The sequence below is a fragment of the Artemia franciscana genome, chromosome 10 (assembly GCF_032884065.1).
Source record: "Artemia franciscana chromosome 10, ASM3288406v1, whole genome shotgun sequence".
Lineage (NCBI taxonomy): Eukaryota > Metazoa > Arthropoda > Branchiopoda > Anostraca > Artemiidae > Artemia > Artemia franciscana.
The window spans coordinates 48761874-48787659 of record NC_088872.1 but is presented as its reverse complement, the minus strand read 5'-3'; the positions used below and the strand labels follow the sequence as shown (position 1 = coordinate 48787659).

Here is a 25786-nt window from a genome sequence, read left to right as displayed (position 1 = left end):
AAATAAAAATAAGAATGGAGTGTTGCCATGATTTAATATCGTTTTATTTATGCAGTAAACATGTTTTCTTTATCCCAATTTCTGTGTTATGGATCAGCAATACTATTGCGTATAAAGAAAGATGCATATTCCTAGATGAAGAGGAAAAGATTGAAATATCACCGTGGCAAGATAAAAAAAAGATTTCTGTACTTATGCGTTATAGCGACCACACTCAAGCTCTTGATCTGAGTAAAACTGATTTCTCTGTCTGCATTCTAAGATAACTAGCCTAGTCTCAGTTAGATAAACTACTATACATGCATATTTTAATTTGTTATTTAATATATAGAGTGGTTAGGTTAGGTATTTAATATAATGCGTTTTGGGCTTTTAAATATGCGTTTAAGCATGTACAATCTAACCTGATGGAAAAAAGAAAAAGATTTGAGGGGTGAACGTACGCGTTGTGTGGAGATGATGAGAGAGGGAGAAAAAAAAAGAGAGGCAAGGGTGGGGTGGTAAATGGAGAAAAGTGAGATCTTTAACGTTGAACCTCCTCTTGAATGAGTTTACAGACGGGAAAATTTTTTCGATATGGATTACAAGAGAGGAAAGGGTGGGTATAATATTAAATGCTGGAAATCTTATGGAAAATAAGAAGTTGGATAAGTTTGTAGGCACAGGTATGAGACATGGGGACCATTTCCTGTAATGTATTCAAAATTTAATCTGGATTTAAGGGTCCTCATTCGTTTATGTTTTGTAGAGCGTTATATATTTTTGCATTAACCATGGCCCGTAAAAGCTTTAAGAAGTAATAAATACCATAGTATTTCATACAAGGAACTCTGGGAATACATATGCTGAAATGAAATAACGAAATCAGTGATTTGATCAGATCTCAAGGGTTTTTTAGTGGTGATGAATTCAGTTCTGATGATCGCTAGTGTTGACCAAATAAAAATTGACTCATATCAAAATTTTTATCGAATTTACACAATTTAGGGAAAAAATGCTTAGTACTTTTGCAATAAATGAGATCGATCGGGAAAATCATACATGCATCTTTTGATTCAGCAAAATAAATTACTGTGCAACTACAAAATACATTCTTTAGCCGTAAACCGAGATCCCAAATATTGTCTGTAATTGCGTAGTCCATCTCGTATATCTCCGTGCATTGTATGTTTGATGACGTAGTGAACTGTGCAAACTAGATTTTTTTTTTATAGTAAGATTCAATGAACCTCATGAACTTAATGTTTTTGGTAGAATTTGTGTTTTCTTCTTCTTCTTTTACCGTGTTTAATTGTCGGCAAAAATCGTGAATGAAGTCATTCTGAGATCATAATTCCTGTCAAAAAGAAGACGATAGTTGAAAAATATTGCCCTTTTCCTGGATGCAAGTCAACAATTTTTTTCTGATTCGCAAGTCAATGGTATTATTTATAGATTCATTAAAAATGGCCAGAAATTTTTAGAATGGCCAGCAATAAGAGTAAGGTTAATAGGGGCTGCAGCACATCAAGAGATAGACTTTTTGGAATCTTTCTTTACGTCCGGGATTGTCGGTAACTCTCTAGTGTACTTTAATGATATAGCCCCTACCACTCAAGTTGTTCATTTATTGACGCATTATAGGTTCCCGATACTTTTATATTATGCAGCCAACAGCTTCATTTACCTAGGTAATATTATTGGTAAAGACGGCGGGTGTAATGATGATTTTAAAAGGAGAATAGCCAAGGCCCAGGGTAATTTTTCACAGCTGAAGAAAAAGCTTGGAAAAACAGGGATATAAGTGTACGAACCAAGATTAGAATATTGGAAGCTACAGTGATGACAGTGGTCAAATATGGCTCTGAAGCATGGGCACTCCGAAAAGCAGATGATAATTTACTAGATGTTTTCCAGAGAAATTGCCTACGGATTGTTTTGGGTACCAAAATAACTGACCCGATCTTAAACAGTAGGCTGTAAAAAAAGTATGATTAAATCCCGCTTTATCGGGTCATAATGAGGGAAAGGTTTAGATGGCTAGGGCACGTTTTGCGAATGAAGGATGGCAGATTGCCAAAGACTGTTCTTTTCGGCTAACCATCTAGGGCTAAACGAAAATCAGGTCGTCCCCGGTCGGGGAGGTAGGATGATTCAAGGATAGGTTTATGGGAAATATAGACTTCCTGAGAGATGGTGAAGAGGGACGCTTTGAATGGATTGGGAGGAAGAGTGTGTGTAACTGTGTTAACCTCAGGTGGCTTGGTGCTGCTGCAGTGAGTTTTTAGTAGTTGTAGTTATTTGTAATTTTCTTATTTTATTCTTATGAGACCATCTTTTTTTGCATGTAAAAGTCCATCAACACGCTTTTGACTGCAGACCATTCCTATTCCCAGGAAAGGATATTTTCTCTGTCTATAATGCAATCCATCTTCACATCAGATTAGCTTAGCATTTTTAACTCGGGGTCTTGCCACAATTTATTATAAATAGGATTTTTAACTCACTTTTGAGGATTAATTTCCAGGAAATGAGTTTTCTAGGATTGGGAAGCTGCGCAATCATGGCTAAAAGCACTTTTCTAACCATTATATAACCAAAAACAGTTTCCATTGGACTTTTACATTGAAGGATGAAGGAGTGTAAAGCCCATAAACATCCTCGATGACAATATCTTTATTTTGTAGCTTCAATATTTCCGTAATTTTTGTTTTGTAGTTTCTTTTCTTTTCTGGCAAAGAATTACAAGATTTGAGATAGAGTAACGAATTAATGGCCCACTGTAGACTTTCTGACAACACTGATAAAAAAATAGGTTTAGGTTCATTGATAGTTTTTTGGGCTTTTCATTAAACTTTTACACTGAATATGATAATACAGTTGTCAGTATTTTCCCAATTTTAGTTGCACTTTCCCAATCTATCAGAATTTTCTGAAGCTAGTTTGTGATTCTTTTTTTTTGAAAATTGGAATGGTTTGAATTTTTAGTTTTTACTGATTATACAAAATCACCTGTTTCATTTTACATGTTGAGTCCTAAAATTTCGTTATTTGGTCCAAAGTCTGAGCTCTAGACGTACAATGGGGCGTGCCTCTAAAAATCATCCCTTTTATGTCTCATAGGCCAAAGGCACTTACCCCTTAAGTTTCTAGTCAATTAGGCAAAGAACCTGTAAAAATAGGGCGAGGGGGAGAATGGTATTGGAGGAGCTATTGGCCCACTTTTTACCTTCAAAGATATAGACTCAAAATCCTTGTATAATTTCGCTTTAATTAATATACCACAAGCCACCCTTTCTGCTGAAAAGTTGGTTGTGAGGAGGGGGAGGGGCGTTCTAGGGCTTCATTTGGCTCTCAAGTTAATGAAACGAAAATCGTTACATGATTTCAGTTTCACGAAATTGTGATTTTTAAGTCGCAATATGGAAATACTAAACGAAATAATAAAACAAAATACGCAAACGGAAATAGTATGCGCAATACTAAATGGAAAATGCAAAACATATAATGCAAATTAAAAAGCGAAAAACGAAGATACTAAACGCAATAAAAGATAAATGATACGAGGTGAATGAAAAATTGGCACGAAAACTCAAGGCGATGGAATAATTATGACTGCATCTTGAACTTACTCTAAAAGTTACTATTGTAAGACAGAAAAGAAAACAATTCCTATTAAAAAACATAGTTTTATTAAAAACTTGAAGCATGAAATTTAGCTATACCTTCAAAAGATTTGGTATTAGTGCGAAGGGTTGGGAGTTGTTCAGAGGCATAGCTACAGTATTCTTATTGGAGGGGGGACGGGGCAAGAGGAGATGCTACTGAAGTATTCACTATTCAAGCAGTAATGAAGAAAAGTGGCTATTTAGCAAACACAAAACCTGGTAAATTCGAAAATATTACACGATAAATTATAAACAATAAACATATATTAAACAATTATAAATATAAGTGCTGGAGGTTGGATTTTACTAAAGTTGCAAGCAATGAGCTTCTGCAAACGACAGTAGTGTAGCATTAACAAGCTTTCGTGTGGGCAAATATTTGCCCACAAAATTTCGTGTGGGCAAATCGTGTGGGCAAGCCGAGTATACACTCGGCTTTTTTCAGCCAGATTCACCACTAATGCTGCAGTACATATCCCTCGTCCACTTCCCCTAACGCCCACGCCCAGTACAGGATGCTCAGTCTCATAGTTGAACCAAGCTCTGTTCTAATAGTAACAGATATCGCGCTATCCATTTGCAATGGACTCTGTAAGATTTAATTTGTTGTACTAAACTTTTAATATATTTTATTTGTTGAAATATTATTTATAATTTTTTATGAAATTGATTTTTTGGGAGGTTCGCCGATCTATATTAATAAATAGCATTGATATCAGCAGGCCACCTTAAATTAAATAAAACTTCCCAGGGTTGTCAATTGGAAGGGAAAATTGATTCCTAGAGTTTGAAAATTCCCTTTGTATCTTTGTTTAAAAAGGATTTCTATAAAAAATACACAAAATTTTTTCTCATTTATATCAGGGTATGGGGGGACATACATTTCCAAAGGGGGGTTACACTGAATATCATTTTTATGTCTACAATCCCCTTTACAAGCAAAGCTCGGTTTCCTAGTGCAGCATGATAAAACTGATAACAATAGAAAAAGAGAACGGGTTACTACCGCTAATACGTGCAAACAAAATTTCTAAATTTTGAGAAAAATATACGTATTTTGTTTAAATTCGCCTTATTCTATTCTCAGAAGACATTTTGTACAGCATGCTGAAGCAGAGATAGATGTCCCACAAGTAGCACTGGCACTTTGTGAAATGCGACAATTCCCTGTCAAATTCCTAGCAGGTTTATATCAATTTTCTTTTTGGATATGCATAAAAGAAATATTTAGAAAAGCGAAAATATAGGCAGTTCTACATTTATGAGATAGTATTTGAATCTCAAACGTAAGAAATAGGACTTTATCAGCACTTATTGGGCATTTCTCTGACAAACAAGAGACGAAATTTTAATTAAATGCTAGAAATAAAAATTAACACAATTAAATGATCCCTGGAGCGGATCCTCCTCTACCTAACCCCATGACCTAACTACAACCAATTTGATCTATCTAGCTATAGTACAAACATCATTATAAAAATTAGTAAGTCTCACTTTCTTTTTTGATGGTTTCTTTTTTTTCAATGGTCTCTGACAAATAAGAGAATCGGAGTTTCAATTAAATGCTAGACATAAAAATTAGAACAATTAAATGATTCCTGGAGCGGATCCCCTCTACCTAACTCCGTGACCAAACTACAACCAATTTGATCTATCTAGCTGTAGTACAAACATCATTATAAAAAGCAGTAAGTCTTATTTTCTTTTTCAATGGTTTGTTTTTCTTTCAGGAAATTATATTCACTGCACAATCTACCTTCTTATTCTTCAATGATTCCATTTCTGCCCTATTTTCAGATTTACAGGGTACCATAAATCTTAGGAAGTATAAGCTCCTTAAACATCAAGGAAAAAAAATAACCTGAGCAAATGTGGCGAAAAACATAATCATAGAACATTTTTCAAATTTGCCATAAACTAGGTTTACAGTTTTACTCGATGATAAGGTTTCAAAGGTAGTATATTTGGAAAAATATTAATGTGGAACATGTTATGAAGTGTGATGCACCCCATTTTTTTTGTTCTTCCTTGTGTTAAAAAAGAGGATAGATTATTTGAAAAAAATTATGCTCAAAGTTAAGAGCAAATTTGACACTTAAAACGAGGTTTTAAAATTTTAAAGGTATTTAATAAATTATAGTTTTTTTTCCAAATTATTGGGAGGAAAATACCCCCTTTGCCTCTCCCCCTCAACGAAGCCACTGGAGTTCTTGGAAGGGTCACTAGCTTCCTTTGACTCTCCATCGTGCAAGCTAATAATTTTTGAATGATTTTAACATGGACTAGGCGCTACATGCTTACATTCCTGCTAAAAACTTGGCAATTGGAGAGGGCTAAGAGTGGCTTAGAGCTGCCAGTGAAGCACAGTTTACCACCAAATAGAAGTTTTTTTTGGCCTAATTAGTATTAATCTTGGACTTGTCACGTTTTTGCAACCGTGTCAACTGAACTCCAAAGCTTGCATTTAGCTTTTTTTTTAACTTAGTCAGGACCTAGCTGGCGTTTGCATCGAGTCAGGATTTGGCTTGTTTTTGCATCGAATTAAGACTTAACTAATTTCTGTAATTTATGAACCATACGCCTTCGGCTACTTGGGTTATCTCCCCATCCTAGAAAAATTTATTGGGGGAGGGGGTGAAGAAGGAGCAAGAGGAGGTCTGGTTGCACTTCGGTCACCTTAAACCCAAACACCAGTAAATGTGGATGATTCTTGTTATACTGTAAGGCCAGTTTCCACTCATAAGTTCTTAAGCTCTTCAGGTGTAATAGCCGGTGAGAGCAACGAAATTTAGCGAAGGCTATTCTCCTTAAAGACAATGCACAGGTGGACATGCATATGCATGTCAGTTTGACATCAAATTATCACGAATTAGAGCATGACCTAGGTCTTGACGAAAACCACTCTCTTCGTTTATCGTTTTTGAAGATGAAAAATGGCTTGGCGAGGAGAAACACAGCTCAAACATATAAGGGATTAGTAAAGTTAGCTTCTCAGTAAATTGAAATAAGGTACAGTTATGTCAACCGAGCTAAAACAAAGAAATTACTGAAAAACCAATGAATGATACCTTAAAAAATGCTTTTATTTCCGAAAGTTAAGACTTTATCAAGCGACTCTCGCATAACAGTTTTCGCCGAGGTTAGCCACACTGGCAGAGTAGCTAGCGCGCTAGACTTTAAATCCTTTGTTCGTGAGGACGATGGTTCGAGTCCTGATCTCGCTGGTCATTTGATTTGGAACGAAGGTTAGTGGTGTGACTCTGCAAGCTCAACCAGAGTCAAGCCAGCTCTAAATTAATTGGGCAAGGTAAACAGGAAGGGTGTGCAAAAGCAGAGGATGACTGGCCCCTGACCCCCTATTTCACTTCCTGACCGAAGAGGTGTGAAACAGAGCCTGTAAAATCCATTGCCATACTCTTTTCTTCACTCTTGCATAAAAAGCGGATATTTCTCTGAGGAACAAAAAGAGAAAATACGAATTTTTGAATAGTCAAATTCCGCAAGTGTCTCAAAAATGAAAAGAAACTGTATTGTAGAAGAAGAAGAAGAAGAAGCAGTCAATCTAGCTTAGTTTAGGGGCATGGTGAAATGGATTTCACATTTACAAAAAGTATCCCACCTTTTAAAGCACAATAGCTAAAATGGCCCTCCCCCTGCCATGATTGATTATTTCGTTTCACATATATATATTCTTCTTCCCTTGTCTCCTTCTCAGTTCTCGAGTCAATTTACTCTCACAAACACAAGCCAAAAATAGTCCCAAGTTTAAAAGCTATATTTTTTCTGGGAAAGTTTGTCTTGTAAATACAGAGCTTCTGATTTCTAAATCCATGTAGAAACAAGAGGGAGAAAACACAGGCGCTCGGAATTAGATCTGTCATTTCAGGAGAATGCTGTAAACAAAGGAACAGTTCTTAAGAGTAACAAACTAAACGATGTTTCAACACCCTCGTGCGGCGCGTCATTCAGTTGCATGCGATTTGAAAATGGCGTCGTTCCACAGCAAAAATTACACCCTTTGAATCAGGATTGTCGAAAACTTATACAGAAAAATCACATCCCCCCTCCTTGAACAAGAAGGTAAATCCCTTTTTTTAGCAGGAGCAGTACTAACATTTCCTTTTTATTTTCTTCGTCACTGTTGGGGCACTGGAACATCACAGAAAGCTGCCCAAGGGCTCATTTAAAAGCCAACTCTTATACCTTATTAATTTTTATAAATTTGACTAGATAAAGCCATCATAAGATACCTTATGGTATCCTAAAAGCACAATTTGGGTGACATTTCCGGAAAAGAAAGGCTTGAACGGACACACAGAGTAATGGACATCATAGAGAGATAATTTTTGCTCATTTATAAACTATTGTTATATTTATTCACTTTTTATAAATTCAACCTAATAAGACAATAAAGTGCCGTATGACATCTGGAAGTGCACTTCGGGTTATTTTTCTATTTTTTTTAAAGAAAATAATAGTAATAATAATAATAAAGAAAATGATTTCAATTGTCTTGTCAATGGAAAAACTCCAAAAACAAATTTCCCTGGAAAATTCCCCAACCCCTAAGAAAATCATCCTCCACAGATAATCTCCCCCTTCCTCTGGAAATTTTCCCTTCATTTAAAATAAAGATTACATCTTTGATTTAAAAGCATTCGAAAAATCAAGTTAAAATTACTAACTTACCCATCAAGCATTGTTTGATAAAGAATATCCTGGAAATCTCAATACTTCTTCAGAATATTACGCCAGAAATCTTGGATTAATTAAAACTTGCCAGTGATAACAATCGGAGGGGAAAAATTGACACCTAGAGTTTGAAAATTACCTTCTCCTTTGTATCTTTGTTTTAAAAAAGCTGAATCTGCCAATATTACATAGAAGTTTTTTGGGGGCGAATCAGGGCATTGAGGCAGGGGCGCAGCTTAGGGGGGATGGGGGACTTCTATATATGGTGTAGAATGTAATTTTTACAATCAAGACACTTATTAAGAAAACGGGACATCTGGACAACCAAAAAATTGACTTGAATTTTTACTTTCGTATTCCTTTGTGCCATATTTTTAGTTTTAAACAGCATAATTACACCTTATATGTCCGCATTTGTTGGCACACTGGACGATTTTGTTGGTACACTCTTTATATCCCCCTCCAAACTCTAGATGCACCCCTGCAAGGGGGTGTACATTACATAGAAGTTTTTTGGGTGCGAATCAGGGCATTGAGGCAGGGGCGCAGCTTAGGGGGGATGGGGGACTTTTATATATGGTGTAGAATGTAATTTTTACAATCAAGACACTTATTAAGAAAACGAGACATCTGGACAACCAAAAAATTGACTTGAATTTTTATTTTCGTATTCCTTTGTGCCATATTTTTAGTTTTAAACAGCATAATTACACCTTATATGTCCGCATTTGTTGTCACACTGGACGATTTTGTTGGTACACTCTTTATATCCCCCTCCAAACTCTAGATGCACCCCTGCAAGGGGGTGTACATTTCCGGAGATGGGTGTACACTAAAAATGGATTCATTTGGATTTTGCTGCTTGCTTGGTCGAATTGAATTGCCACCTCCACAATCTTCAAATGGATTGGGTTGGCCGCTTATAGGACGTCACCAATCAAAGCCGATGTCTGATTGAGAGATATTATTTAAAAAAATAAAATATCAATGGTAGCAAGGAGGACCGAACACGATATAGAGAAAATTGCAATCATTTAGAATTAAGAATATTATAAAAGAAAGGGAGATTAAAAGGTGAATAGAGATTAAAAACAAAGTTTCTCCTTAGAGACTTCTCAGAAATAAAACAAAGAAAAACATTCTTGGCATCACATTAGCTGGAGTGAGAACAAGAAGGCTGGCAATATTACCATCTTCAGTCATAGGATATTTGGATGAGGTATATTTACCGCGTAGTTACCCCCATGTGCACTTCATCTTAAAAAACAGAATAGTTTGTCTTAATTATGACTTCAAATTCTCCTTATATTCGTCAAGTCTACCAAATCTTTTATCATTATACGTTTAAAATGTGCAGTTGACATTGACTTTTTCTTTTAATGTTTTATTAATGGGTTTCAGTGCAAAAGTATCGAGTATAAACACTAATGAAGAGTAAAAATATTAATCGGTTTCATCGCCAGCACACATAACAAAAAAGGTAAGCAGTACTTGATCACCAGGCGATTTTGGATCTTTTGGAATCTGAAAGAGAAAACTAAGATTATTCAGCATGTAGAATCTTTGAATACTAGAGTTTGATGGATACAGAAATTTGGAAGAACAGATTGAGAAAAAAAGGAGCGTGCACGGCTGCAATGACCTAAGGTGGCTTGGTGCTATGACAATTTACAATAGTAAAAATAAATTCATTCCTTAGAGAGATAGCTAGGTGACGACAACAAGCTTGTTCTAGGTTACTATTAGTTTGAAAAAAATCTTAGACAAGTCACCGACCTGAGAAAAGATCGCTTAAAACGCAACTGTACTGAATTACTGTCTTTCAAAAAGATCAGGAATACATCCCCCTTTCCAAAGCGTTTACAACAGTTGTTTCTTCCTTGGGCCGATTTTGGATTCAAATTTTAACTTTCGTAAGTAGTAATACATATAAAGAATAGAAATTCAATTTTTTTTTTATGTTAACAGCACTATGAACAACTCGGGATAATAATATGATTAGGCAACATACTCCCTTTAGCACATTCTTTCATCAAAGCACTTAAAATGGAGACCTGATCTTCAGACCTGATAACAGAATGCATTTGTTTTATAACGTCTAAATAGCTAAATAAAAACTGATCTGTTTTTCTATATCTGATTTAGAAATTTTAGAATTTTTTTTTTGTGCGTGGACATGAAACAAAACAATGTGAATCATTAATTCTTAAGTGTACGGTTTAGATGCTATTTTGTGTTTAACTTTTTCATCAGTCCGCTTTTCTTTTTGTGTTGTTGCAACAGGGTTTTTAATTAATTACAGATTACTATGATCACAGATCAACAGATCACTATGAAAGGAGCTGGACTTTTGCCTGGCTATATAATACAATAAATTCTATATAGTTAAACGTGGAAGGTCCAAAGATCAAACCTCAATGTGATCGTAAAAAAAAGATAAGAAAAAAGGGCAACAACCATTTTGAGATATAAACATTTGAGAAATAAATGTATGAGCTAGTGAGATAATAACAGAACACATTTGTTTTATAACCTCTAAATAGCTAAATAAAAACCGATCTGTTTTTCTATATCTGATTTAGAAATGTCGTAATTTTTTTGCGTGGGCATGAAACAGAACAATGTGAATAATTAATTCTTAAGTGTACGTTCTAGATGCTATTTTGTGTTTAACTTTTTCATCAGTCCGCTTTTCTTTTTCGTGCTGTTGTAACAGGGTTTTTAATTGATCAATTAATTTGTACCAACCCATATAAACAGAGGCTTACTAATTAATTTTCAGATTTCATTGAGTTTTTTATGCCCAAAAGGGGATCTGAATTGTTATCATTCCTTTTTTTATTATAATTAATAAAGAAAATTTTTTCCACAAAAGAAGTTTTTTTAAAAAAGTAAAGAGCTATATTAAACAAAATGACAAGAAAAAAGTCAAACAGTGCCCCAAGCTTGAAATTACCACAAATTACCATCAATAAATAAATGAAACCCAAAACGAGCAGAAACAACAATAAATAACCGAGTCAAACTCAAGACAAAGAGAAGCTAAGATGAGTAGGGTTGATGCCCCCCCACAGGCCTTCTAAAGACCAGTACATAATTTACACCTTACTGAAAACAATCTCCATTTAAAGCTGAATATTTCTATTTATATGGAAATATAAATAGAAAAAAAATTCGGAAATGTGGAGAGGGAAGTCGACCTAAATGAAAACACAGTATGGGCAAACTGGTTATCAAAAGGGCATATCGGCAACAGCATAGAAACACCTTATAGCATTAATTTAAACATCCAGGGCTTGATGAGGGGGATGCTCAACTGACCAAAATGCAACACAATATTACTCTAAAGTAGTACAGCTACTATTGTTAGTAGGCTTCTACTAGAACTAGCATTAATAATACAACTACCATTACTTGTCACTACTGCTACAGCTAAGGCTAAGGGTATGAAGGTGAAAATTTCGAAGAATATTCAGGGGAGGAATTGAACTGAATCAAAAATGCAGTGTACATGTAGGTTGTCAAAAGAGCGTATCAGCCATATTTCATTGGGCCCAAAAGATGGATGGCCGAAAAGGCCTGTCTTTCCATCCCATTCAGGGACGGACTGATTTTCATTTGACTCCGTATGGATGGCAGAAAAGACCTGTCTTTCCGTTCCTTTCAGGGATGGCCTAATTTTCATTTGGCCCCAGATGGATCGCCAAGAAGCACAATCTTTGGCAAACCTTCGTCCGTAAAATGTAGCGTAGCCCAGTGGTGGTTCTAGACCTGGGCAGGGGGGGGAAGCTTATTCCCCCATTTTTTCTGATATCTCACTTCAAATTCTTTGAATTTTATATTTTTACACTCCTACAGTATACCTTGCCGTCCCCAAGATTATGAGGCCTAAAAGCACCACTGGCCTGGCCATCTTGATTTTTCTGGCCATCTTGATTTTTCTTTTATTAAGTAAGAACAAGTAAGTTTTTTTAACTGAAAGTAAGGACCAACATCAAAACTTAAAACGAACAGAAATTACCCCGAGTATGAAAGGGGCTGTTCCCTCATCAACGCCACGCTCTTTACGCTAAAGTTTGACTCTTTCTCTCAATTCTGCTTTATAAAAAAGTAAACAACTTTAGCGTAAAGAGCGGGGCGTTGAGGAGGGAACAACCCCTTTCATACACGGAGTAATTTCCATTCCTTTTAAGTTTTAATGTTTTGATTTTGGCTCACCGCAGATGAATACTTAAAACGAAATTTGCGTATTAGTTTTTTTTTTTTTGCAAAATGGCTTTATATTAGTTTTGATCGGACCATTTTGAGAAAAATGGGTGGGGGAGGAGGCCTAGTTGACCTCCAATTTTTCGGTTACTTAAAAAGGCAACTAGAACTTTTAATTTTTAATGAAAGTTTTTATTAGTAAAAAATATACGTAACTTACAAATTAACTTAAGCAACGAACTTCTTTATTCGTATATTTTTATTTTGTATATGAGGGGTTGGCCCCCTCGTTAATGCCTCGCCTTTTCCACTTAAGCTTTAATTTTGTCCCAATTCTTTAAGAATGACCCCTGAATCACAAAGGCCGTAGAATAAATAGTTGAAATTACTAAGAAAACTTTACCGTAAAGAGTTAGGTATTTAGGACGTGATGAACCCCTCATATGCGTAATAATCTTTGTTCGTTTTAAGTTTTAATGTTGTCCCTTACTTTCAGTTGAAAAAACTTTTTCATATTAATTTTTTCATTGCTTTTTAAAAATGCTAGAAAATCCTGCACCCTCTTCATGGAATCTTTCTTCCCCCATGAAAAATTCTTCCAAGGGAAGATCCTCCCACGTAGTCCCCTCTCCTCAATTCGACCCCCAACCAAAAAAATCCCCCAGAACGCGTCTGTACACTTCCCAATAACCATTACTGTGTGTAAACACTGATCGATTCCCTTGGGACTGTGGGGGAGTAAGTCAGCCCCAAAGACATAGTTTTTATGTTTTTCGACTATGCTGAACAAAATTGCTGCCAAAATCAAAATTTTGATCGGTTGACTTTGGGAAAAAATGAGCGTGGGAGGGGGCCTAGGTGTCCTCAAAATTTTTGGTCACTTAAAAAGGGCACTAAAACTTTTTATTTCCGTTAGAATGAGCCCTCTCGCGAAATTCTAGGACCACTTGGTCGATACGATACCCTGGAAAAAAACCCAAAACAAAAAACAAACAATGAACACGCACCCATGATCGGTCTTATGGCAAAAAATACGAAGTTCCACATTTTTGAAGAAGGAACTTGAAACTTCTACAATAGGGTTCTCTGATACACTGAATGCGATGGTGTGATTTCCGTTAATATTCTACGACTTTTAGGGAGTTTTTTCCCCTATTTTACAAAGTAAGGCTAATTTTCTCAGGATCGTAACTTTTAATGAGTAAGACTAAATTTGATGAAACCTATATATTTAAAATCAGCATAAAAATCCGGTTCTTTTGATGTATCTATTAGTATCAAAATTACTTTTTTAGAGTTTTGTTAGATTTAAGTTATGTTAGATAAAAAGCGGAAATAAATTATACCAATAATGACCTAAAAAGAAACAATTCTTAAATAAATATACAATAAACAAAACTTTAAATCATGTTTTAATGTCCAACCATAGATTCCCTTTTGTTTTCTCCTCATAATTCGAAGCATAAACTTTAAGCACCCGAACGTAAACATGCAACTCGGCTTAAACTCTATCTTAAATCAACATGATCTTGTAAAATTACTGAGGTACTTGAAGAAAAAGTATGATTTATTATACCCATTACGTAGCTTTTCCAACCTAGGTTTAATCGAAGAGCATAAATCTCATCCTCTCAATTGGATCAGACATTGAGAGTATAAGAATGAAAAGCATACTTTACCCTTTCACTAAAAATAGCAACTTTGTGATTTATGTCTTGCCTGAAGAAGAAAGAAAAATAGAATGATGCTCTTTTATTTTTCTTGTTTTTGAAGTGACAAGTACAAGGGGTAAAGCCAGCTGAAGGGTGAGGGGGGTTTGGGGATTCCAATTTCTCTTAGAAAGACAGTGAAGCCCAATTTTCATGCTTAAGCTGGGTCTGACGGCAATGAAAATGCGAGCACAAAAATTTGCAGAACCGTGGAAACTATTTGTAGTCCCCCCCCCAAAAAAAAAAGACCATCAAAATCAGTTAGATTCTTCTAACTGAGAACATGTATCGCTTAATAATGTGAATTAGCTCCGAATTGAAATAAATGACATTAGTGAACAAAAGAAACAGAACACAAAAAAATAAGTTAAGTAAAAAAAAACACGACATAGCAACATATACAAAATTGGGGATAACACAAAGAGAGATATTTTTTAAGGGAGGAGGCGATGAAAATAGTGTTGTATATGTGTAAGTTGTTTATTGTTTTTTTTTTTAGCCATGGGCCTTGTGGCTTTAGAGCATTAAATATATCTATCTACAAAAAAGTCCTTCTCTGACATTATCAAACAGTTCGTGGTAACGAATCAAACAGTTCGTGGTAACGAACTGTAGTAAGGAGCGACCCGGCTCAATAGTAACCGAAACTTTAAAAACAGAATTTTGATACCAATAGTTACATCAGAAGAATCGCATTTTAATGCCGATTTTATATATATAAGTTTCATCAAGTTTAGTCTTACCCATTTCGAAACTGAGAAAATTTGCTGCATTTTAGAAAATAGGGGGAAACACCCTTTAAAAGTGATAGGCTATTCCCTCCTCAACATCCCGCTCTTTACGCTAAAGTTTTTTGCTTTTTTAAAAAGTAGAGTTGAGAGAAAGAGTCAAACTTTAGCGTAAAGAGCAGGGGGTTGAGGAGGGAACAGCCCCTTTTATATACTGAGTAATTTCTGTTCGTTTTAAGTTTTAATGTCGCTACTTACTTTCAGTTAAAAAAAAAACCTGTTTTTTTGGTTTAATGCTTAGTAGAACCATAAGAGATAATATGTTCAATTGAATCACTCCATGCCCCCATTCTAACAGTAGGAAAAAAAAAATCTACTTGCCATAATGTTTGTTGTGATCAATAATATTTAATTATTTTGAGAATAATCTTTTGAATAATTGTATAGTGAAACACCCCACCACATCTTTCGGTACCTCAAATTCGAAGGTTCAAACATTAAACCTATATTTTTCAAAGGAGAAAGCTGAATTGAGAATTACTTGTATTTCCTTCAGTTTTTCCAGATGTGGCAGCGGTACTACCAGATTTGGCAGCAGTGATTATTTAATTATAATTATTTATAATGAAATTATTAATTAATTATTTATTGTAATTAACTAATTATTCTATATTGTGATCAGTTAATACTAGTTGACATAAAAATTGCCAAATGGAGTTAACATTTTGACGCATAAATTAAGACAATAAGAACAGCACTTGCTAGTATTTTTGATATGTCATCCAGGGTTAAGAAACATTAGACCGAAATGTTAGGAATTGAGGTAGGATGAATGAAATAATAAGAGACGAAGTATGACTCACTATGAGTAAAGAAGGTTCCAATTCTTGTTGTATAATTTATAATCAAGAAGCGCAATGTATCAGTCATAGTTATGTATACCCCGTGTGGGACCAGCCGATGGAGACAGTAATGACACCGACAACATAACTTGCCGGTGTCATTACTGGTGTCATGAACGAATGATTTTATTCATGGATTAAACCCGTACAGAGTATTTCACTATCTAATCTACAAAAATAGCACATAAAGTTATCACAAATACAGCTACAAAATACAATCTACTGAATAGCACAATTTTTTTTTTTTTTTTTTTTTTTTTTTTTTTTTTTTTTTTTTTTTTTTACACAATATCCAGTCTCTTTGATCGATTCAAGTATGCTAGAACAGCATATCCAGCCTCTTTATTAAACCAAATAGCATTAATATTAAAACTATCAGAGAAAACTCTTGTAATGATGGTGATTATGATGATGAAACAATTATTTCCCGTTTGTAGGACAACAGAAAGATTCTCTTAAATGGATTATAAAATAATACAAAAAGGAAAAAAGAAAACAAACAAGAAAACACAGCAAATCCACATTAGTCTACATATATAAACCAATAAATCCACATTAACTAAATATATACAACACATGAGGCACCACAAACTAAATTGCACCATAGCAAGGTATAAACTATGATTAGCATCCAAGCCCGCCGCAAACCGATCACGCCAATTTCAGCTCTTTCATTTTCAAACGCAGTGGCAGTTGAGCACACAGGCAACAAAGTCTTCTCGAATTTAAACATCCAAATTTTCGCATATGTTTAAAAAAATCTTATAAACAGTTTTTGGTTGTTTAGGAAATCCATGCGTCATTGTGCTTCAACGGCTGTGTTGAAGAATTTGAACCTAGTCATTAAATAACTTTTGGGCTTTGACGAATTCATTAGGGTAGACGCTAATCTGAAATCGGAAGTCACAGAAACTGATTTCAAGCACGGGAAAACATCCTGTTGTCATTTGAAACTCCACCCTAACTTATCTTGACCGTGTCCGAAAGCTCAGCGTTTTATCTTGGATAAGTTGTTGGATATTCTGACGAATTTAGCTAACCAAAAATCCGGTGAAAGTGTAGGATTTTATGACGGATATTTCGAATAAAAGAAATTATTTGATAAACTTGTGATTTACAGTTTACTTTTCTGTTAAAATATTACAGAGAAGTATTTGAAAATCCTCAATCGCATCGTTCCACAAATTGTAATTGACACTTTTAATAGAAGATTCTAAAGATTTAAAAAGGAAAGAATTTTTGAATTCGAATTTTGAACAAAAATTTGGCAAAGGAAATAACAGTTTCCTATTCCTCACTCATTCACAGTCTTCTTAATACTCTCTTCACAAAAGTCGTGTTTCTTTTACTATCAGAGTGGCTTACAGTTTAGGTATTTCTAGACCCTTTCCCCTGCCTCGTGTGTCTCTAAACTATATAGCCCTAGCATATAGACAAAAGTTCAGTAATTTTGTTGGTTTCAGGTATTTTTTGACAGTTTCTCAATAATAGTTGGCACATAATCCCAAATAATAGCAAAATTAGCTTTGAGGAAGAACTGGAACACAGTAAAGTAGGCAAATTAACAATCTATTTATTATTTCGCGTTTTAAAATATATTTTAACGCTGATTCCAAACATATAAATCGATATGTTTGCTATTTGTTGCAGAATAAGCAGTATGTTCTGCAAATAGCTTTCGGACATCAACGTTGGATATCACGCTGGATTTTTCACTGGATTTTTGCTTACAGCATCTTTTTGACATACCCCTTAATGCAATGGCAATACAAAGCAAAAAAACAAAATTTATTTACAAAACCTACTTCTGTGCTCTACTGCCAACCTGAAAATCAAATCATCCTAAATTTTTAACGCTTGCAAAACATTTACCACTCATAATATTCACCGGCCACCTCACAACAAACCTACACTCTCCGCATACTTCATTTCTCAACTCACTTAATCCTTCACAAATTTAAACTACAACAGCACAATTTGACGTGAACAGTTTGCACAAGAAGCAGAAGAAAAAACGCTGTGTGAACCAATGGCTTCATGCATAGGGAAAAAAGTTTCTCAGATGAAAAGCCCCGTAGCCAAGGATTCATCATAAGTTCAATACACAATCAAGAGAGATAAAATTCTACAAAAAGAAAACTTCAAAACGAGACGACGGCCAGTAGAATTGAAAGACTAAAAACAACGCGAATATTTCGCCAGTATCCAAACAAGGCGTCTTCAGCACAAGATAGAAAATTAAAAGAAAACTAATCTAAAAACAAATAAAAACCACCACCAATAATAATAAATACAATTGTCGCTACTTATCCACGTAGGGAAAAGCAGCTATTTGAGTTACTTCAATGAGAATCAAAGAGCAACTGACGAAAAAATATGAAAATTGAAGCTTAGTTAATTATTCTGTTGCGAAATAATCCTTTTGTAAGCTAACATTGAAGCAAATCTTTTTGGTCTAGTGTGTAATCTTGTCCCCTGGTGATTGTGTAAAATTTTAATTCCCCCATCGACTATCGGTTTATTTTTTAAAAGAATATGTGTATTTATTATTATTGGTGGTGGTTTTTATTTGTTTTTAGATTAGTTTTCTTTTAATTTTCTATCTTGTGCTGAAGACGCCTTGTTTGGATACTGGCGAAATATTCGCGTTGTTTTTAGTCTTTCAATTCTACTGGCCGTCGTCTCGTTTTGAAGTTTTCTTTTTGTAGAGTTTTATCTCTCTTGATTGTGTATTGTCATGTCTGGCCAGTTCGGCTTAAGAACTTTCATTCGTCAAGCTTACGGGCAGCAATTAGCCGCTTCTGTCAATTATTATTTTTCTTTGGTTAAAAAACATTCAAATTTGTTAAATCAGCAAATTTTCTTAAAAAAAATGCAAGAAGGAATCAGTGATTCCTAAATCTTTTAGAATCAATACCCATTTTGGTACTGAAAATGAATCAAAATTAAAAAACAAATTAAGCCTCATGGCTTTAAATCACATGACTTCCGAGCAAAAACAAAGACGTTTTAAGTTGTCGAAAGACTTAAATTTTGTGGAAGGTTTTTTGAGGAATAACCTTCCATTTGACATTTTTCTGAGGATTAAGGAAATGGCCGTTAGATCTTTCCACCATGATTTCCATTTGTCAAGGGTTCGTTTGGTAGACAAGTTCAATAGCCTTTTGTTTGAAAAGTTCCAGAATTCGGATACTTTTTATCCTCGTTTTTGTCTGGGTCCTGCCACTAAGAATTTGTCGTCTAACACTCTTAGTAGTCAACAAGAGGCAGTTTTGTCGAAGGGTTTTAGATTCTGTTTTCCAACCCCAATTTCTTATTCAAAAATAATTTCTAAGGTAGAGTCAGGAATTATGGCTTCTATTGATAAAGTCAAAGCTCCTCAAGAACTTAGATCTGAAATCGTAAGGAAACTTAAGACTTTTAACATGAAAAAAATTGAAAATCATATAACAAAAAATGACATTAAAATACTTTCTGATTTGAAAAAGGATAAAACCCTTACTATCACTAGGGCAGATAAAGGCAATACTATTGTAATTATGGACACCGATGATTATGATCGTAAAATGAATACAATCATTTCGGATACCACTTTTTACAAGAAATTGGATTTCGATCCTACGGATAAATATGTAAAATCGATTAGAAAGGAATTGGAGTCCCTGAAAAATAATTTACACATTACCCCACAATTTTATAAGAAATTTTATCCAAGAGGTTGTTCCGCACCAAAGATCTATGGTCTACCCAAAATTCATAAGACGGGAGTCCCCCTCCGTCCCATTGTATCATCTTTTTCATCACCAGAGCCAAAATTAGGAAAGTGGTTGTCGGTGGCATTGCGTCCACTCTTGGGAACACAAAAATCATATATACAAAATTCCATTGATCTTACTAATAAGTTAAAAAATTCCACACTGGAGGAGAATTCAATTCTCTGTAGTTTTGATGTGGTGTCCCTGTATTCAAATTGTAACGTGAAAAAGTGCGAGGATATATTAAGGATTAAATTACAAAAGCACTTTGATTTGATACAAGATGTGACCATGGCGAGTTTGGAGATTGAAGTCATTATGAAATTGGTTATTCTTGCAAATGAACATTCTCTTTATTTTGGTTTTAGAAGTGCATTTTATAAACAGGTGTTTGGTTTGGCTATCGGGGGCATCTCTCTCCCCCTTTGTTGGCAAATCTCTTCATGGAATCTATTGAAACCTCCGCCATACATAGTTTTAGGCTCTCTCCTTGTTTCTGGGGCAGATTCATGGATGATGTGGTTTGCATTTGGAAACACGGTTTAGAGTCTTTAAACCTTTTCCATAAACATTTAAATAGTTTTGACAAAAACGTAAAATTTACAGTGGAGTTAGAAGAAAGTGATAAACTACCTTTTCTGGATATCTTACTGATTAAAAGTGAGTTCCATTTACTTTTTTCAGTTTATAGAAAGCCTACCCACAGTGATAGGTATTTGAACTTTCACTCCTGCCACCCTATTTCAGTGAAACGAGGGGTTGTGATTGCACTGGTGAATAGAGCTTTCAGAATTTGTTCCCGGGAGTTTTTAGATTCTGAATTGTTATATTTGAGGGATGTTTTATTTTGTAATAACTACCCGATTAAATTCATTGATGAAATAATAAAAAATAGACGCATTAAACACAACAATAGGGTTATTGGGGTTTACAGTGCACAGAATTAAACTTACCGAAAAAATTCATTTTTTATCTTATGTACCTACTTTGGGGGAGATGCTTAAAAGAATTTTAGGTAAACATAACATTGATACTTGTTTCCAATCAGTGAGACCATTAGGTAGTTTTCTTAATTCTGGGAAGGATTTAACCCGGGGAGATTTAGTTAGTGGGGTATATAAAATTCCTTGTTCCTGTGGAAAGTTTTATATTGGTAGAACTCACCAACAATTTACTGAAAGATTTATTGAGAATCGCAACTCAATAGAAAAAACCCTACAACTAAGAAAGCCTCCCGAAACTTTGTTTCGGCTCTAGCTGAACATACATTCTTTTATCCCGAACATTTTATACAATTTGATGAGGCTACAGCTATTTCTAATGATAGAGATTTTTCTCAGTGGGCGAGGGAGGCTATAGAAATTAAAAAACATATATTTGCTAATATTTCAATAAATAGAGACACAGGGAATTTAAATATTGACCCAATTTATGATATTCTTTTAAAAAATGAACCAATAGTCGATGGAGGAATTAAAATTTTACACAATCACCAGGGGACAAGATTACCCACTAGACCAAAAAGAGTTGCTTCAATGTTAGCTTACAAAAGGATTATTTCGCAACAGAATAATTAACTAAGTTTCAGTTTCATATTTTTTCGTCAGTTGCTCTTTGATTCCCATTGAAGTAACTCAAATAGCTGCTTTTCCCTACGTGGATAAGTAACGACAATTGTATTTATTATTATTGGTGATGGTTTTTATTTGTTTTTAGATTAGTTTTCTTTTAATTTTCTATCTTGTGCTGAAGACGCCTTGTTTGGATACAGGCGAAATATCCGCGTTGTTTTTAGTCTTTCAATTCTACTGGCCGTCGTCTCGTTTTGAAGTTTTCTTTTTGAAGAGTTTTATCTCTCTTGATTGTGTATTGTCATGTCTGGCCAGTTCGGCTTAAGAACTTTCAATCATAAGTTCGAAAAAAAAAACGATTACCTGCCAAGTCCATTCTTTGGCCGTTTTTCCTTCAAGAATGATGCAACTCCCTGGAAACATAGGAAATCTCATGAAGTCCTTTCGACCATGGCACTTTTGGAACTCAATAATCCTCATGGAACCTATCAATAAGAGAGTTACTTTTACATTTATAGAGCCTCTTGACTGCTGAATCTTTTCTTCCACAGCTAGCCAAGTCGAGCAATATTTCTTGACGAAAAATTAATCATATAAATTGTAAAGAAAATATTACTAGCGTCTCTTATTGCTGTATCTATCACAGTCGTTATTTATGGTTATAAGAGATTTCCAGATTAGAAGATGGTTGTTAGGTTAGAAATATTAGAATATCATCGACGATTGAAGGTTCCTGACAAAGATAATTGCAAGGGAAGAGTCAGAAATATCAACAATTTGCTGGTTGTTTGGAAAATACACTGAAAATACAAACGATCCACCTGCTTTACTGGAAAAATCCATGGGCAAGTGGTTAAGCAGAAACTCGAGACCAATGTCCTTCAAATGGCTGATGGTTGCAGATGTTTTATCTAATTAGATCGACTATCCATACCAACTTTTTTTTTACAGTGATTTGTCGTCCAAATTTACATTAACTGGCAAACTAATATTATGATTCTAACAAGTTAAAAATTCCTTTAAAACAATGAAACCTGCACATACCTTCAGGAAAATGAAAGAAATTCGAAATTTGAACAGAGTAAACAAGACTAAGTTTCTTCTGCGTTTCTTCTCAAAAAAGTTCAGAAGAAAAGAAAGATTAGGTTTTAGACCTACAGTTAGGATACCAGATTTCCCGGTAATGACTTTGGTCAAGTACAGATCTGAAATACCAGTGCTTCGAACAGCTGAGGGAGATATGCTTAACATTTTTAAAATGAATTGTCTCTGGATAGTTTTAAGCAATCTTTTGATTGACAGCACCTAAAAATACAAGCAGTGAGAAAATATGACTCTATTCCACTGTCTAGGTTGCGTAATCAAACAAAAGATGAAACAATTAAATAATTTCGAACAATAATACTACTGCTACTGACAACCCATTGCAGTACCTGATACCCAAACAGCTGAGGATCTTTCTTCTCCATCCCAATCTATACGAAACTTGACTGATTACCCCTTCCAAAAAGTTCCAGTTTTCTTTAAACCCTTCAGCATGGCATCTCCCCCACCCCCCTGTTCGAGGACGAACCTGCCTTTCATTTGGGCCAGACCTAAAGCCCAATATTACAATATTTTACAATCTAACTGTGAATTAATTGGGATTAGTAAAGACTAATGCTGTAAACATGTAGCGGTTCAGTTATTTTGGTTAGACTAATTAAAATATTCTGAAGGCTAATACTGTTATTGCTCTTATTCATTTTTGCAATAAATTTCCTCACATTTTATGTCCAGAATCCATCTTTTTTTCGAGCTATAGGTATTCGACTACACGGAGCTTCTTGTTTTCTTTTTGACAATTTTTTTAAAGTTCTGAAATAGTTTTCTAATTAGTCAATGTTTCCCCGCTCTTTTGCTGACGGTATTTTATTAATTTGGGCTAAGAAGAGACTTCTTTGAAAGAACTTTAAAAGCCTTTGAATACGATGAGGCACACTACCACTCACTTAGAAATCCCTTTCATGTGCTCATTCTAAATAAGGGACTTTGATTTTGGATTTTCGTTTAAAAAAAGCAAAACCCAGCGATTTCTATTTAATTTTTTCAAAAATCTTCCATCTGTAGAACAGGGGGGCTGCTATTTCATGGGTTTGTTGGGTACTATGAGTATGCTCAATCATCTCTTCGGAAGATATCAAATTTTGTGGAAAGGAGATGATCGAAAAATGAAGGACTGGGTCATATGCCTCTCATTGATAGTAATCCCATAAAATTATAAAAATAAAATAATAATAAGTTATAATAATAATAAGAATAAGAGCACCCTCCAACCAGGTTCGACAATTTGATAAGAAACTATCAAATTATTATCGAAATCACAATCAAAGAGCTACTTTAAATAGAGTGCTATCTTTATATTGAAACTCGGCAACATCCCACAAAAGCCGAATAAAAGCGTTGCTATCAAAGTATAATAGACAATGGTTTTAATTTGGGCAATACCAAATCAACCATTTTTGGCAGACTACAATAACAGACTGAAGAAAATACATGAACAGAAACTCTCAAAACAGTAAATAATCCAGACTTTAAATTTCATATCTTCAGTGTCCCTAAACCCCCAACTCACTTTTATGAAATGAATATTTTCCTATACCCTTGTTTCTCAGCTTGGGGAGAGGGGTTCTGACCCTCTGTGAGTCTTGATCCCACAAATAGGGGGTTACACTAAGTCAGAATCTTGAAACATTTATATGTAAAGGGCCCTTTTATTCATATTCTTCCATGTTTTAGCTAGCTGTGTTTTACCTCTTTGGTCCTATGTCAGTTTTTGGACTGGAAGCTACACCAGTAGCTTGAATAGAGGCTAAATAAACAGAAATATCCAAAAGAAAATCCTTGAAATTGGGAGACATATGGCATATTTAAGACACTGTGTCACCTTACATGCTTTAATTTCGGGAAACAAAATTTTCCGTAGGTATTTAGGAAGGCTGTAGAAATTATAATCCATAGAAAAAGCTTGCTCCAGACCGAGATGCAGCAGGCAAAAATTTTGAACCCTGTCTGTAGCAGACTCATTGCAACTTCATCTTCAAAAATCAAAATTATTTAAAAAGGAAAATCAACATCCTGCCAAAGATTACAGAGCTAAGCTGGGAACTTGGCAACATTTTGCGAAAGCCAAATACAAGCGTTGCTGTCAAAATATAATAGACAATGGTTTCAATTCAGGAAGGCTAACTGTGTTCGTTGGTAGGCTATAAAAACAGCTTGACAAAAATATATGAACAAAAATTATGCAAACAGAAATCTTTGAAACTGCAGTACAGATTGTACTAGATTACAGGCAAACTGTGACAAGAGAGAAAACAAAATGTAATATGTTAAGGATTAGCAATAAACAATTCCATTAGACAAAAATGTATATTAATCAGTGTTAATGAGCATCTAGATACTTGTCCGTATTCAATTTCATAATTCTTTTAAAGAGCTTCAAGAAACAGTAGGAGATATTTCGTCTGCAAGCAGTATTTTTTTTTCTTTAATATGCGGCGTATACATTATTTCGGGCTCAAAGTGTTCTATTTTTTTTCTTTTGGATAGTTTAGTTCATGGAGGCTATGTTTTTGAGATATAACAGTTGTGTTATTTAATTTATATTTTGTATTATATATTTTTAATTTATATTATATATTATATTAAATACGAACAAAAATTGAAAGGACTAGGCCTATATGAAGTTCACATAACCTTGAAAGAGGTTATTTAAAAAAAAATTATCTAAAGAAAAGTTAAAACTAAAAAGCCTAATAATACAAAAAAAAGAAAAACCAAAATAAACAAAAGTCTACATATATTCTTTATTACTAAGCTGTTTGTTCGAAACAAGAAATAAATAACGCTATAATATTTAAGACTAGGTATACTTCCATAAAATCAACGGTCTTTATTCGGTTTCAAGCAAAACCTTCACGATCCTCCATCTTCTAAATTTTCCTCCATTTTTTTTTTTTTTTTTTTTTTTTTTTTTTTTTTTTTTTAAAGTGCGTTCTTTTACATCTAAGATTAATTTTGACTTGAGCTCCAATGAGTGACACTTTTGTTTAAAATTATGACGCAAGAATTTTAGAGTACTATGGAATTTTTTAAAGCGGATGCTGAGTAAAGATACCCTGGTAGCAAATCTGCCGTAATAAGGACATAATTTGCTTCAAGCCCATTTCAATTAATCTTTACTTTTTTGGTAATGTGACTTGATCTGGCTGGCAGCCAGAAGATTCCCATCAATACCTTTAAGATCTTTTGGACAACTGTACTATTTATTGTTGTCCCGTTGTACGCTATTATAGTAGTATTTACTGTTGTAAGCTATTACATAGCGTACGTTGTAGGTTGTCTCAATTATTCGTCTTTAAAAATTTGGATAAAATAAAAAAAAAACAAGTTTTTTTAACTGAAAGTAAGGAGCGACATTAAAACTTAAAACGAATAGAAATTACTTCGTAATTTCGCTAAAGTTTGACTCTTTCTCTCAACACTTCTTTTTAAAACAGTAAAAAACTTTAGCGTAAAGAGCGGGGCGTTGATG

The 25786-nt window shown here is 34.5% G+C and overlaps 1 protein-coding gene across 3 annotated transcripts in view; it reads right to left on the bottom strand.

The window, feature by feature from the left end:
* Positions 1-9707: 9707 nt before the first annotated feature.
* The window catches only part of LOC136032299 (pre-mRNA-processing factor 39-like), a 180412-nt gene continuing 164333 nt past the window's right edge, over positions 9708-25786 (bottom strand). For all 3 annotated transcript variants that reach the window (XM_065712581.1, XM_065712583.1, XM_065712582.1), the window contains 2 exons: positions 21574-21695; positions 9708-9863 (listed from right to left, as the gene is read on the bottom strand). In XM_065712581.1, coding sequence (XP_065568653.1) covers positions 9783-9863; positions 21574-21695 — 203 coding nt within the window. In that variant the 3' untranslated portion in view covers positions 9708-9782. The remainder of the gene's footprint in view (positions 9864-21573; positions 21696-25786) is intronic.